Raw genomic sequence first — 14,298 nt, 5'->3', positions numbered from 1 at the left:
AGAGTTCCACTGGCGTGCAGTTCTAAGAAAGAAGATTTGCTCATGGAATCTACGTTTGGATTTAGACACAGATAAAGAGTGGGGAAAACTATTGACAGTAGTTTCAACCAGACGGGTGTTTCTTATGAAAGATTGGCGAGGGGGGACAATGGATTGGAGCTCAGACGAGCACCTGCCATGGAAATAACGATAAACAATGACAGGCTCGCAACGTCTCTTCTGTGGGAGAGAGGTCGCGGGGAAGAGAAAAGGTCATCCCCCACTAAACCACGAAGTCTATTTTGTACTCTGTCAAGGCAGAATAGGTTGTTTTTAGCAGCTCCTGCCCAGATGTGGCAGCAGTACTCCATCCTTGGACGTACTTGGCTTTTATCAGTGAGATATCTTCTGGAGCGGTAGAAGGATCCCACCATTTTCCCAGCGTCCCTGGCAACAGATTTGATGTACGTGTTCCATTTCAGATCATGAGTAAAGCTCAAACCCAGAAGCTTGTCAAAATATGGAGCCTCCTCAAGACGAGAGCCATCCATTTCAATTGATGCCAGATGGGGATCAGAGAGTTGATGAGGTAAAAATAGAAGCTTGGTTTTGGATGAATTAAAAGTGACCAGCCACCTCTTCCCCCATTGTACCACGTGCTCGAGATCAGAGGAGAGAGAATTAGAGAGAACTTTGTCATTTAAGGCCTTTGATGTATTGCCATAGATGGTCGTGTCATCAGCATAGATGTCAACGAATGATTTAAATATGTGTTTTGGGAGATCATTGATGTAGATCAGGAAGAAAGTTGGGCCCAGGATGGACCCCTGGGAGACTCCAGCATTAATACTATGGCCCTCATCAACCACTACTCTTATGAACCTATCAGAAATGATTTAATGATCGAGAAAACATTTCCAGTAATACCGTAGCTGGGAATCTTGTGAAGTAGGCCCTTATGGCATACCTTATCGAAGGTCTTCGATATGTCGAGAGCAATTGCCCTGGAAAGGAAACCTTTGTCAAGAGATTCACTAATCTTATGTGATATAACCGTTAACACATCTGCTGTTGATCTTGCAGAGCGGAAACCATATTGCATGTCACTAAGAAGGTTGTTTCTGTTGAGGTGGTTGACTGCTTTTTTATTTAATATGGATTCCAACAACTTACTCATGACACACAGGAGACTTATTGGTCTGTACTGAGAGGGAGATGACTTTTCACCTGAATTCTTAAATACAGGGCATACTGATGAGGTTTTCCAGGGTGTTCACACCTTCTCTTTCTTTCTCTCTCTCTCTCTCTCTCTCTCTCTCTCTCTCTCTATATATATATATATATATATATATACGATTTTTATTCTGACACCAATATATATATATATATATATATATATATATATATATATATATATATATATATATATACGGGGGCTTTCAGTTCACAACAACTATGAAATAGCACCTTTGTTAATTTGTTACTTTCGTTAATACTTAAGAGTAAATCAGATAAAAATGTCCCACAACATATGCGCTATCCGCGCATCTGGTGCTATCTATTTGTTCGTTGATATATTCTTATCGATGTAAATACTTAGCTTATCTAAAAATGTCGTAATAAACGAATCCCCCGACTCCATGTGTTGCAGAAAATTAATGGAAATGGCGCCTGCACTAGACGACCAGTTTTCGAATCAATCGATCACTCTCAAGAGAAACGGCTGTATTGATTTATCAAGTCAGATGGACGGATTTGATTTTTTAAGGTTAAGTGTGTAACCCTCTCCTAGATAACAGATGTAATTATTATTTCATTGATGCACATAACATTTTATTTACTTTTTCACCTTGTAATCAACGATTATAAAAGCCGGGGGCCACACAGTGATTAGGGTTAATGGGTACCGCGATGACCGGTGATTGTGGAAATTGGATGAGTTAATATACTTTAAAGGACGGATCATCAAGAACTTGTTTACGTTGGACTTGAAAACGACCATGTTATAGTCAACTGGCAAACAGCTTAGCAGTGCTGTGTTCCACAGACGAGCAATACTAGGGGGAAAAATTTAGGCGTAGATAGAGAGTAAAAGAAAATTGCTGATAATGGTTGTAGCTAGTCGAGTGTTTTCCGCATATGCCTTACAGGGGGGATCTGTAGAATGAGGCTCAGTCGAGCACCTGGCATGAAAATAACGATAGAGAAAAGATAGGTTCGCAACGTATCTTCTACGAGAAAGAGATAGCAGAGAGGTGAAAAGAACATAGTTCATTACATTTCGAAGACTATTTTAGCTCTTTTCCTCAGATGTGGTAACAATACTTTATATTATGTGACGATATATTTTATGTATCGATTTTCAGTATTTATGTTACATGAGTAAAACCAGATATGAAGTTATAAAAATATGTAACAATTAACCTAGATTGCTTCCCTGTTTCATTCTCTAAGAGAATCATCAAACTATAATGCATGGAATTCGTGTTTATATATATATATATATATATATATATATATATATATATATATATATATATATATATATATATATATATAAACTACTCTTAATTGTGACATCCTACACTGATGATTCCCAAAAGGATGAAACATTAGTGTCTGTAGGTATTTAATTATTATAGTAAATAATTATTAAATAATTATATATATATATATATATATATATATATATATATATATATATATATATATATATATATATATAAATAAACACGTCCCGTTTAGTTTAGCTAGCTCACTGAACAGATGCATTGTTATTCCATCCAAAGGGTTAATGCTTCCTTTACTCAACAGCAGGACTTCTCCCAGACAAAGCTTACTCTTCATTTGGTCTATTTTGTATAAGATTGACAACTTTTTTTCTGAATTAATCGAATTGATAGGTGACCTAATTTTCACGTTCATGTTTGCAGTTTTTCAATTTTTTGAATTTTATTTTTATTTTATTTTATTCCATCTTTCTCATGTGTTGTTATCCGAAATAAAGTTTATTCTAACGTTATCCTCAGCATAACACATGCAATTTACGTAGATTACCGAAAAGTGCCGAAACACCTAGCCGTTGAAATTCCAGCACCTGATAATTGACAAGCAGTGTCTTTTGTTTATTAAATTGTTAAATAAAAATAGAAAATAGTTAAAAAAAACTCCCTTTCGTCTCTATGTTAAGAATGACTTTCTATATAATAACGTTATTATTTCAACACGGCCCGCAGATTGCACAAATACTTTATTCATTGGAATTATCATGTGATGCCTGTTTTCGATTATAATTATGTTTTTTCTTATTGTTTAACTGTTTGCTACCACTTTAAACATTGACATTCGATTTTGGTAAAAAAATATTTAAACAGTTTTCGTCTGGAACCTTCCGACTGACGTAAACTACTCGGAATATGCCGCTGATAACGCGGTTTTTACGCTGCATAAGTACCTTGATTTCTACCGGACATCATATAGAGGAGACTATTGCATTAAATATGAATAGAACCAGAGTTTATTCACGTAACGAACGGCCTTACGTATTACTAGTTCAAAATGGAACGTTGAAAGATTACAATTAAGTATTGCCGTACATTAATTAAGGTGTTATGAAAATATAGCGAGACGTATGAAGCTCACGTTTTATTAAACTATATTTATATTCGTTTTAAATCGCTTCCACAAATGACAATCTTTTCATATACGAGGTTTTGCAGACACATTTCAAAGTTAGAAGGGTATTTTCTACTTAGCCGGTCTTCTTCTTAATTGCTTCCAAATTTTGAAGAGTCACGAGTAATGCATACAACATTTTTAATTATTCATGAAAGCTCAAAACGCATGTTTTATTTAGGAATAAATCTAAATGCATTCTGGAAAATTTAATTTCGAAAATAAATAATTTTAAAATCCTATTTAGAAAATAAATTTAATTACTAAATGTAATATTGTAATTTATTTCAATGAATAATAGATTAATAAATTATTTAAAATATGAACGTAGCAGAAGTAAAGTTAGCAGTGTTAGGTCAAAATAGGTTTCGGATGTTAAATACTTCCTCTTACTTCCAGTTTGAGTTCTTTTACTAAAAATTATTATATGAATAGTTTATATGATATTTTATTTCGGAAATTGTCACTTTAATTATTAAAAAACATTCAAAAATGTTTTCTTTTAATTATGAAAATAGCTATTGAAAATAACATTAATTTGGAAACGACGTATATGTGCGATATAATGACGCGCGAAATGACAGTATTATAATTTCTAAAGAAATTACTTCAATAACTATTTTTATAATTTAAAAATCTTATATTTCCTAAATAAGCTCGATTTTAGTTAATATTTTTATTATATAAAAATAAGATGTTTTCATATTTTTTTCCATACATTATCAATCTATGTTGGTGAGTATATTTTTGTAAAAAATTATTTTTTTAAAAGTTTAAATCTTATATTTTCGAAATAAAGTTTCATGAAATATTTTAAATTTAAATAAATTTCATTGAATACTTTTTAAATAAAAACACATTTTGTAAAAAAAAAAAAAAATATATTTGAAATAGCAATTCTTTTGAAAAAACCAAAAAAACATTAAAAACCGATTGAATGTTTGTATTGTATTAGTAAATTTCACTCTTAACCAAAACTGGAAGTTACAAAAAGTATTTTATATTCGGAAACTATTTTGGCCTAACACTGTTTTCTGCTAACTTCGAGTCGGGACTTATTCTGTTATCGCAAACACGTGTAAGGCATGCAAGAGCTTTAAATGACTTCCCGTCAATTTATAATACAACACCAGTCTGTGCTTGATAGGGTAAGTCCAGCTCCTCGAAAAGTAGGCATTTCGAAAAGTTGTATCATAGTTTTATTAATTTAAAGATCGCATTATGCACTCTGTGGTGTTTTTGTTGATTGTTAATCTTTTAAAACAACGCACTTCAGGTAAAAACATTATTACGTACTTACATGTAAAACTTATTATTAGTCCCACCCCCTTGAAAAAATGATCCAGTAGAAAAATAGCTACAAGTAAAAATAAAATTTATCGAATTATTGAGTTTTATCATATGTTTAAATGTGGATCAATTCAGTATGGCAAATCTACTAATATTTCTTGGGTTAAATTGACTTAAGAGTCCGCCATATTTTAAAAACAATATGTAAGAACATAATTGTAAATGTTTCGTTTTTTTGTTGCTAAAAATATCCATAGCTCAGCTTCTACAGCATCAGTTTTCGTAATTTGCTTAAATTTATACTAATCACGACATGACATGTAATAATGTTTTCAACTGAAATGCGTTGGTTTGAAAGATTATCAATCTACACAAGCACCCATTTTTAAATATAACGTTTGCGTTTATATATGTTAAAATATGGTAAAAGTTTCTGATCGATTTTGCCTTTTTCGTTTTATTATTTTAAAGAAAAATGTAAAAAGAGTTGAAAAAACAACCGAGAGAAAAAAAAAGCCAGTAAGCTAAGCTTCGCAATCAAAATGCATTATATCGTAGCGTTTGAACAGGAAAACAGTTTCCTATTACTGTACCTTCTTCTGCGTGTTCCCTCGTAGACTTTCCTTTACCGGGTAGAGCTTGCAGCCATAAGCTGGCAAGTGTTTGCAAATCTTGATGTAAAGCTGTTTTAACTTCACCTCGTTATCGTAGTATGGTGTGTGCCACAATTTCTTCTGTTTGTCCTGTAAGAAAGAATAAATGAATAACCAAATTGAAACATCTGGAGTTTAAACAATGCGCAAGAATACAAGATAGTCTTGTGAGTGTTGTTGTTTTGTAGTAGTAATAATAATAATATATATATATATATATATATATATATATATATATATTATTTCATGGTTCTTGTGCTGTGGCTGAACAGACCAAACCTGCGAGAATATACATTCAAATTAGACCCGCAGCATAGTCACAACGGCGTTTGCTCAGAGATGTACCGGCGATCTCAATTTACCTTGTGTTCTGCAGTCCTGAACGTGTGTCTCAGAACTATATGAATGAACATGTATCACGTTCACATTTTCGGAGTTTTGTATTGGCTAACTATCGTGATACTCCTAAGTTTTATGTATTTTCTGATTAGCTAGGTAATCTCTGTCTATGGCTAACGGTTTTTATGGCTATGTCATAATAAAAAATGCATGCAGGTGTTCTGTTGTCCAACTTAGCATTATTATAATCGTTAGATGCACCGGACAATATTTTTGGTAATCATATTAATAGCGATGGGACGATGTAAATATTTTTTCCTGGTTATTTTAAATTTCTAAAGATAGATATTGAGAGAAAGGAGTAGCGACGGATTACCGCAAAAATACAAGCAATATTTCGTAAACATAAAAAATACATTTGTGGAGGTGGTGATCTATAGATTTTAGCGTTTTTAATAGTTAAAAATCAATTAATATTTTTTTTCATCAATAGGAGCCATGGAAAATTAAGTTTTAAATAAAAATAAACGAATAAAAACAATGGAAAGAATCGTTTTGGGAATCGGAAAATAGTTACAAGTTTTTTCCGATTCTGATACCTAAAAAATTTCTATTATTTAGTTGTTACGTCCTTTCATAGATTTCATTTCCATAAAGAAAAACATATTTAATTACTTTTTTGACACTTATACAAAATGCTTATTGTGCTATATTTTAAATAAAAATTTAAAGTTTTACAATATTATTTGTTTTGTTATTCTCCCCATGTTAAGTCATGGTCACCTGGAGGATTTCAGTTCTTATGGAGTCAGCTCTGAGTATTAGCGGAGAAACCTGAGTTAGTCACGAAAATGATCAAAGCTCTTTTCAATTTTAAGGCCGCGAAAACATGTAAAAAAAAAACAGACAACACTAAGAATAATAATGTCTAGTTTAAAGTTAATGGTAAAAAATAACCTCTAAAAATATAAAGTTGAAAAAGTTTCTTCAGTCAAGAAAAACATAGAAAAATGGCTTTCAAGTCGTAAACTGATTCGGCAATTTTCGATCATGGTCCAGGATTCTTTGTCAATAATCGGAACTAACTCCATACTCCATACGAAATTAACTCCTCTGACTGTTCATTACTTACGAATATCACTTTCTTCCGATCTTATCTGTTACTTTTATAATGCTTATGCTCATGGGAAATGTGAAGTTGCTCGTTAATTAAATATGAGAATGATTGGTTACTAGTCTGGCTCAAGTAAAGATGCACCCCAGTTAGAAACGTATGCGGGACCAACTGCTTCGAAAAAGATAAAGAACAATGCTTTGTGCTTCGTTCAGTACGCCAGTACGATCCAAATGTCGCTAAGAGTTTGATAGTTCTAAATAAGTCACAATGATATACTCAAATTTGAAAGGCTATCTGAATATTCTAATGTTCTATTACGCATCATGGCGAATTGGATAGAGACCTGGATTGACAATCTGGAATGTCAAGTTCGAATTGGGTCTGTTCCATAGCACTATGTAAACTAATGGATGTTGGCAACCTTCACACGTTTCCTCCTGTAAATATCTGATTTTAGAAAAGATTGGGAAAAACCAGTGTCAACAACGGATTCAAGCCGATCAAAAAGTCGTAATAAACTAATGCATATACAATTTAATTATAACAAGCACGGACACGTTATCTGCGCTGCAGTCTTTTAAAATCGATCAATCTCAATGGTTGTTGTTTTGTAAAAGAAGTAACAAGTAAGGATGAACTGAAATAAATGAAAAAAAAAACACATAAACGATTATAAAACAAAACATTGAAACAAATATATATGAGAATAAACTGAATACTTCCGGTGCCATCACATGAAACTTCATGCCTGGGAGATTTATTAATTTACGATCAAACCCCTTTTCCTTGTACGTATATGAGCACCTTGAAGTTTAATCTCAATTTGGAGTCGTGTTAATCTAAAAACCGGTGCTGTCTGGCTGAAATTATGTCAACTTGAAACGAATCGAAACTTTAAAAAAAAATCTATTTTTTGGAATTGATGAATTTTGAGATACATTAGTTATTCATAAGGTACGGTGATATGGGTTATATTTAATTAAATTTTTCACAAATTTTTAGCAAGGTCGGCAAATAGCTCATCATGAAAGTTAAGATAACCCTGATTTGGGAGGAATTTTGATAATAAGTATAAAATATCCATTATTAAATATTTCCCAAATGTTACTTTCTATAAAGAATTTTAATGGGTTCATAGGGCAAATAATTGTAGAACATTCCAATATTTCAGATTATCATTAAATTTGATTCATAGCCATTTGAAACTAATTCGGCAAGAATCTGTGAAATTCAATTTCTTAACACCTGCTAAGCTTAAACTCTAATTTTTAGATATCTTTTAGAGTTCAAAATATGAAATTGATTTGGTTAAAAATTGTAATATTTTTTTTTGAGTTCTATCCCAGCAATTGTCTTTTTCTTAAAAGAAGTAAAATAACAAAAACAAAAAATAAATGTACGATTAGGAAATTAAAAATAAAACAAATATATATATCAGACCGAACCGAATACTTCTGGTGCATTCACGTTAATCAACTTGCTTTATCGAACTCACAGTAGTCTAAAGTTTTCAGGAATCATCAGATGCTTACTATGAAACACCGTTTTGGGGATTTCCAATCCAAATAGTATATTAAATGATGGCTTCTCCGGCAGTCTGGATCAAACACCACCTCCCTTAAACAAATGAACAAAAAAAAATGTCTCAGATACTGGATCCAGTTTTTTTTCTTCTCCAGAGTAATTAGACTAACCTATTTAATATATTTACCTTACCTTTGTCATTCGTTCTTATTTCCCCAAAACTGTATGTATGTATGCATGTATGTATGTATGTATGTATGTATGTATGTATGTATGAAGGGATCATCAATTTTTTACCATGAAACACTATTTCAAGGATTTAAAAACAAAACAGTGTAATGCGGGTATACGTAATGTACCAAAGAGAGATGTCATGCATAGTTCAGGGTAACACTTGGGCAAGGTGTAGTACATGTTAGCCACCTCTAATGCTTTCTTGAGGGTTACCATACTGCGGAGCTTAGGCCCTCTCAACTGAGGCAAGCATGGCCCACCGGCGTATGGAATATGCTCTGGTACCCAGTAAATTAAGTCCCATAGCGTAGGGAATTGAAGAGATTCCCATAAGCTGTGGTGAAAGCTACTTTTCGAGGAGAAGGAAATCTCGGATAGAAAACCTGCGATCGACATGGCTACCAGTCATCTCGCTCATGCTTGTCACTGGATACTGACCATCAAGAGTTAGATGGTGGTGTATGCATTGTATAAACATATATCACTATAATTCACCGAAAGATGTCTTATTAACTCAACTAATCTTTGTTCATAAAAAAAGACCTTTGGCGATAGAGGCATGGCGACGTAGGCAAACCTAACAAGTTGGATGCTTATAGTCATAAATCTGCACAAAGGCGACAAGAGTTTTTTCTTAACATTGTCATTTTTCTACAGGTTGATTTCGGTGGAGACTTCTGTGCCTGGGCAGCCATATTTAGGGACTGAACTGTTCAACTAAGATTATAAGACTCGACTTTGTGATGAAGATAATTTAATTGAAAAGCAGTCTGGATCTACTATCTTCTGGATTGGAATATCCAAAGGGGTGAAACGTGAAGGGGGAGTCGGTTTTGCCATTCTCTCCTCTCTGGTTGACAAACTTGATCGTCCATGTATTATAAATGATCGTATCATGAAACTACGAATACTATTTGCATGTGAGCGATACATTACTATTCTTTCTGTCTATGCTCCAACCCAATTAGCATGTGACGTCATGCAATTCTATCGGGAAACCCTAGTTGCTAATCCAAAGGAGGAAAAGTTGATCCTACTTGGCGACTTTAACTCACGTGTAGGAAAACAACATCTAGTTTAGGGATACAATTGGATGTTATGGTATTGGCAAAGTAAATAGCAATAGCCTGAGCATCCTACAACTATTCTCTAAGTTTAACTTAGTCATCTGTAACACATACTTCCGGCAAAAACAGAAACGTAAAATAATTTGGATCCACTCAAGATCCAAACATGGGCATATGATAGACTTTACAGTCACCCAAAAAAAAAAAAAAAAAAAAAAAAAGATGATCTCAAAGATGTCTGCAGTGTCTGTATATTTTGTAGTGCTGATTGTTGATACTGATCACATACATGGTAGGAAGAAGAATCGTATGTCGGACACAAATATTCCAAAGCGAATCAATGTTGCAAAGCTCAGTCTAATGTCTGCCAAGAGCTCTTAGACACTTTTGACAACATGCATTTTGATTGCACCTAGGAGGACTTCAAGGAACACGTCTACAAAACTGGCTTGGATATCCTCGGTAAAGAGGAGAAGAAACACAGGAATTGGTTTAATGAGATTGATGAGAACATTTATAAACTGCTCGAAAGAAAACATCATCTACACAAGCTACTCTTAGATCAAAACCTGACAAACAGATATCAAGTTGAGATTTCATACAAAGCATACAAGCTGCTCATCAGTGCGGAGAAAGAGCTCTTAAAAAACAATGGTGGTCTAGTATCTTAACTAGAATTCAAGATGCTGCCACTCAACACAACTCAAATAAACTCTTTTGCTTACTTAGGTCAGTGTTTGTTTCTGTAGCCTCATTTAAATCAAAGGATGGGTCAGCGCTGATCAGGAGTACTCAGGAGTATTATGGAACGGTGTTGTAGGGGGCACATATTCTCTGAATCTTTTCGGAGATGCCTCGTATATATGGTAGGCAGACCGTTGGAGGTTTTTGGGTTTCATTCTCTTTTCTTATACTATTAACACGTCTGGTGGATAGTATGCTATCGGGGTAGTTGTTACGACGGAGGGTATTCTTCAACCTGACCATTTCTTGGTGGTATGTAATGGTGTCGCTACTTATTGTCTCTGCTCGATGTTGTAAGCAGCGTGCGATTCCATGTTTGATACTGTATGGGTGATGGTAGTTGAAGTTTAGGTATTGTCCGGTGAAGGTAGGCTTGCGATATACGGATGTCTTAAACCCATGCTCTGTGCGTGATATGAGTATATCAAGGAAGGCCAGTTGGTTATCTTTTTCTTTCTCCATTGTGAACTGTATCGATGGTCTTATTGAGTTCACATGATCTAGGAGAGCCTGGATGTCTTCCTGATGGGGCCAGAGTATGAAGGTGTCATCAACGTATCTTAGCCACATGGTGGGCTTTAAGGGAGCTGAACCTAAGGCCATGTCTTCGAAGTATTCCATGTATATGTTCGCCATCACTGGTGATAATGGCGAGCCCATAGCTAGTCCCTCCTCTTGTCGATATAGGTCAGTACCCATTCTGAAGTAGGTTGTTTCTATGCAGAATGTCAGCATTTCCATTAAGTTTGGCAATGGTACACATGTGCGCTCTTCTATGGAGAGGTCCGCAGCTAGTTTGTCTTGAATTACTGCTAGTGCCTCACTAGTTGGGACTTTAGTGAACAGGCTAACCACATCTAGGCTTACCATTTGGTTTGTACTGATGGGTGCTCCCTTGATCAGTTCCGTGAAGTGGGCAGAATTCTTTACATGTGTTGCTGACTTGCCTGCTAATGGGTTTATTATATCCACAAGGTACCTGCTCAGTGGGTGGCATGCTGAGCCTCGGCAGCTCACTATGGGTCTGAGTGGAATACCGTCTTTGTGTATCTTGGGGAGACCGTACATATGTGGTAGCTTACTGTAATGCTGGACCAGCTGTCTATATCTCATCGGAGCGATGTGTTCCTTGTTTTTCGTAAGGATTTGTAACAGCTTTCTTTCGGTTTTCAAAGTTGGGTCCTTCTTTATTTTACCGTAGCTACCATCTGCGATTAGGCCTGACATTTTTTCAGAGTATTCCGACATGTCCATCACCACAGTAGCATTTCCTTTGTCTGCTGGCAGAATTATTATACTGCTGTCACCCTGTAGGTTTCTTATAGCCAGCCTATCTTCCCGAGAGATGTTTGATTTAGGAGGCTTGGCTTTCTCGAGTACTTGTCTCACTTTCCATCTTATTTCATCACCTTGGGTTGATGGGATTCTCAGGGCTATATCTTCCATGTGTGTTATGATATCTAAGAATGGAACGCGTTTGGTTGTTGTTGCGAAGTTGAGACCTTTATTTAGTACTGCTTCCTCTGAGTGACTCAGTTGGCGGCTGCTGAGGTTGATGACCGCTTTCACAGGTGAGCGGTGTTTTGATGTTACAATCCTCTGGTCTTTGAGCTTTGTGAGCTTCTTGATTTGGCGTCCTTTGAGAATGTTTCTGTCGAACTCGAGAATTGTGACGGTATTTCAGGTGGAACCCTTTATTTACTTCACAGTGGTAGCATGCTCTTGTTCCGTCAGCCATGACTCGATAGAGGTCCTAAGTAATTCGTAATTGTATTTTTCGGTCGCTCACACTGAGGATTGAACCTTGAACCTTCAGGATAATATCACTTCTAACAATTGATTTTCCAAGTACTCTAACCACTACACTAAAGATCCTTGCGGATGGCAAGGACCTGTGACGTGATATATATATATATATATATATATATATATATATATATATATATATATATATATATTCAACGTTTACTTTAACAATTCGGAATATATGGATAGGGCTTAGTAGCAGTATAAATATGTACGAATGAAACACAAACGTATTTGCGTAGCTTACTTGCCATAATTATACTCTGTCTGTATCTCTGTCTCTCTCTACACACACATACACACACATATATATATAACGTGTATATATATACATATATATATAACATATATAATTTATTTGTATACAAGTACATATGTGTTCTAAACACTTTTCTGAACGTGACAGTAAATGATAGATCTACTTTCATTTTATAACCTAGAGTAACGACTTGTCTGGCTCCGATGTGTCTTCATTACTTAAAGATATATTTAGTTCTATCGGAAATCAAAAGGAAAACACGTCTAAATAAGAACCACCAACGTTAATTTGGCGATGGAAATCATTTCCATTTGATTTAATGAAAGCAAGCGATCTATAAAACAAGATGAAGAAAGGCTGGTAGCTATTCATGTCTATGTTCTTCTTTTGAATTATGGTAATTACTTGCCTATCTCGGCATATAAGCATAAAATACAGAGACGGAGAATTCTCAGTTTTAAAATATAAAAGAGAAAATTACAACTGAACGAATGTAATAAATTAAAAAAAAAGATGTCATCCGTTAAAAAATACGCATGCAGTTGTTTTTATTGCCGGAAACATGTATTTAGATTAATTTTACAAACGAATAAACTCTCCCTCACATTATCGCTCCCCAAACATCTTGCTTCAAATTATCTCCCTTGATTTATAACTCTTTAGTGCATAGACAACCATGAATAATGGTCTATACTTGTTTAGGCTAACATACGCTGGGTAAAACTTTAGGTGCTGTATTATTCTCTAGTATTTTACTATATGGTCTTTGTTTAAGCTTACCCAAGGCGAATAAAACTTTATGTACCCTATAGTATTTTAGTATTTTAAGTACATGCATGCCAAGGGACGTCTAGTCTCTTTTTCGACTTTCAATTATTAAAAAAGAACGTCTACATATTACCACTACATTCCTTTCTTTCTCTGTGTATTTAAAACCAAACAGAATTTCCATGAATAGAATTGTTTTCCAAGAGCTTCACATATAAGGAACACATTACCACAGAGCTGCTTCTCGACAGAAGAACTCACTCCATACGAAATGAACTCCTCTGGTTGCTCATTACTTACAAATATCACCTTTTCCGATTTTATCTGTTACTTTCATAATACTTATGCTGATGGAAAATGTAAAACGACTCATTGACTAAATATGCGAATGATTGGTTATTGGTCTCGCTCAAATGAAGTTGCAAATTCATGGTTCTTTTAAAGTCTAATGTTAATAAATATTTGTGGAGCTGCCCTCTTAGGAAATAAAACACTTCTCATCCTATGCATCGTTTCCAACTCTCTCAGTGTATTGTTCAGTAAACAACTGATAATTCCGTTAACCATCCTTGAGTGCCTTTTCGTCTTGATAAATGCTGACTAATAACTATTGAAAAAAATGTCGCCGACCATCGAAAAACGACTCCGACGCGACTAGGAACCATGACGAATGTGGGTGAACCGGATAGAAAACGAAAGTGATCTCGCCGCTTTTCCGACTTAAACGTAACTATCAAAAATTCTGCCAACTACACCGTAACATTGTCCGGCAATCAACACGTTGTAGCCTCAGTCGTAAAGCAGGCAAAGAAAAGATAATAACTCCAACTCGCTTTTTTGTTG

The 14,298-nt window shown here is 34.7% G+C and overlaps 1 protein-coding gene across 1 annotated transcript in view; it reads right to left on the bottom strand.

Moving 5' to 3' along the window:
• Window positions 1-14,298, bottom strand: part of LOC145283595 (uncharacterized) — a 3,312,299-nt gene that overhangs the window by 286,802 nt on the left and 3,011,199 nt on the right. The window contains exon 14 of the mRNA XM_080132527.1: window positions 5,538-5,687. Within this exon, the coding sequence (XP_079988653.1) occupies window positions 5,538-5,687 (150 nt within the window). The remainder of the gene's footprint in view (window positions 1-5,537; window positions 5,688-14,298) is intronic.

The sequence above is a fragment of the Euprymna scolopes genome, chromosome 8, assembly GCF_053919585.1.
Source record: "Euprymna scolopes isolate OS-2025 chromosome 8, ASM5391958v1, whole genome shotgun sequence".
In the NCBI taxonomy this organism is placed as follows: domain Eukaryota; kingdom Metazoa; phylum Mollusca; class Cephalopoda; order Sepiida; family Sepiolidae; genus Euprymna; species Euprymna scolopes.
This window is presented reverse-complemented; position numbering and strand designations above follow the sequence as displayed.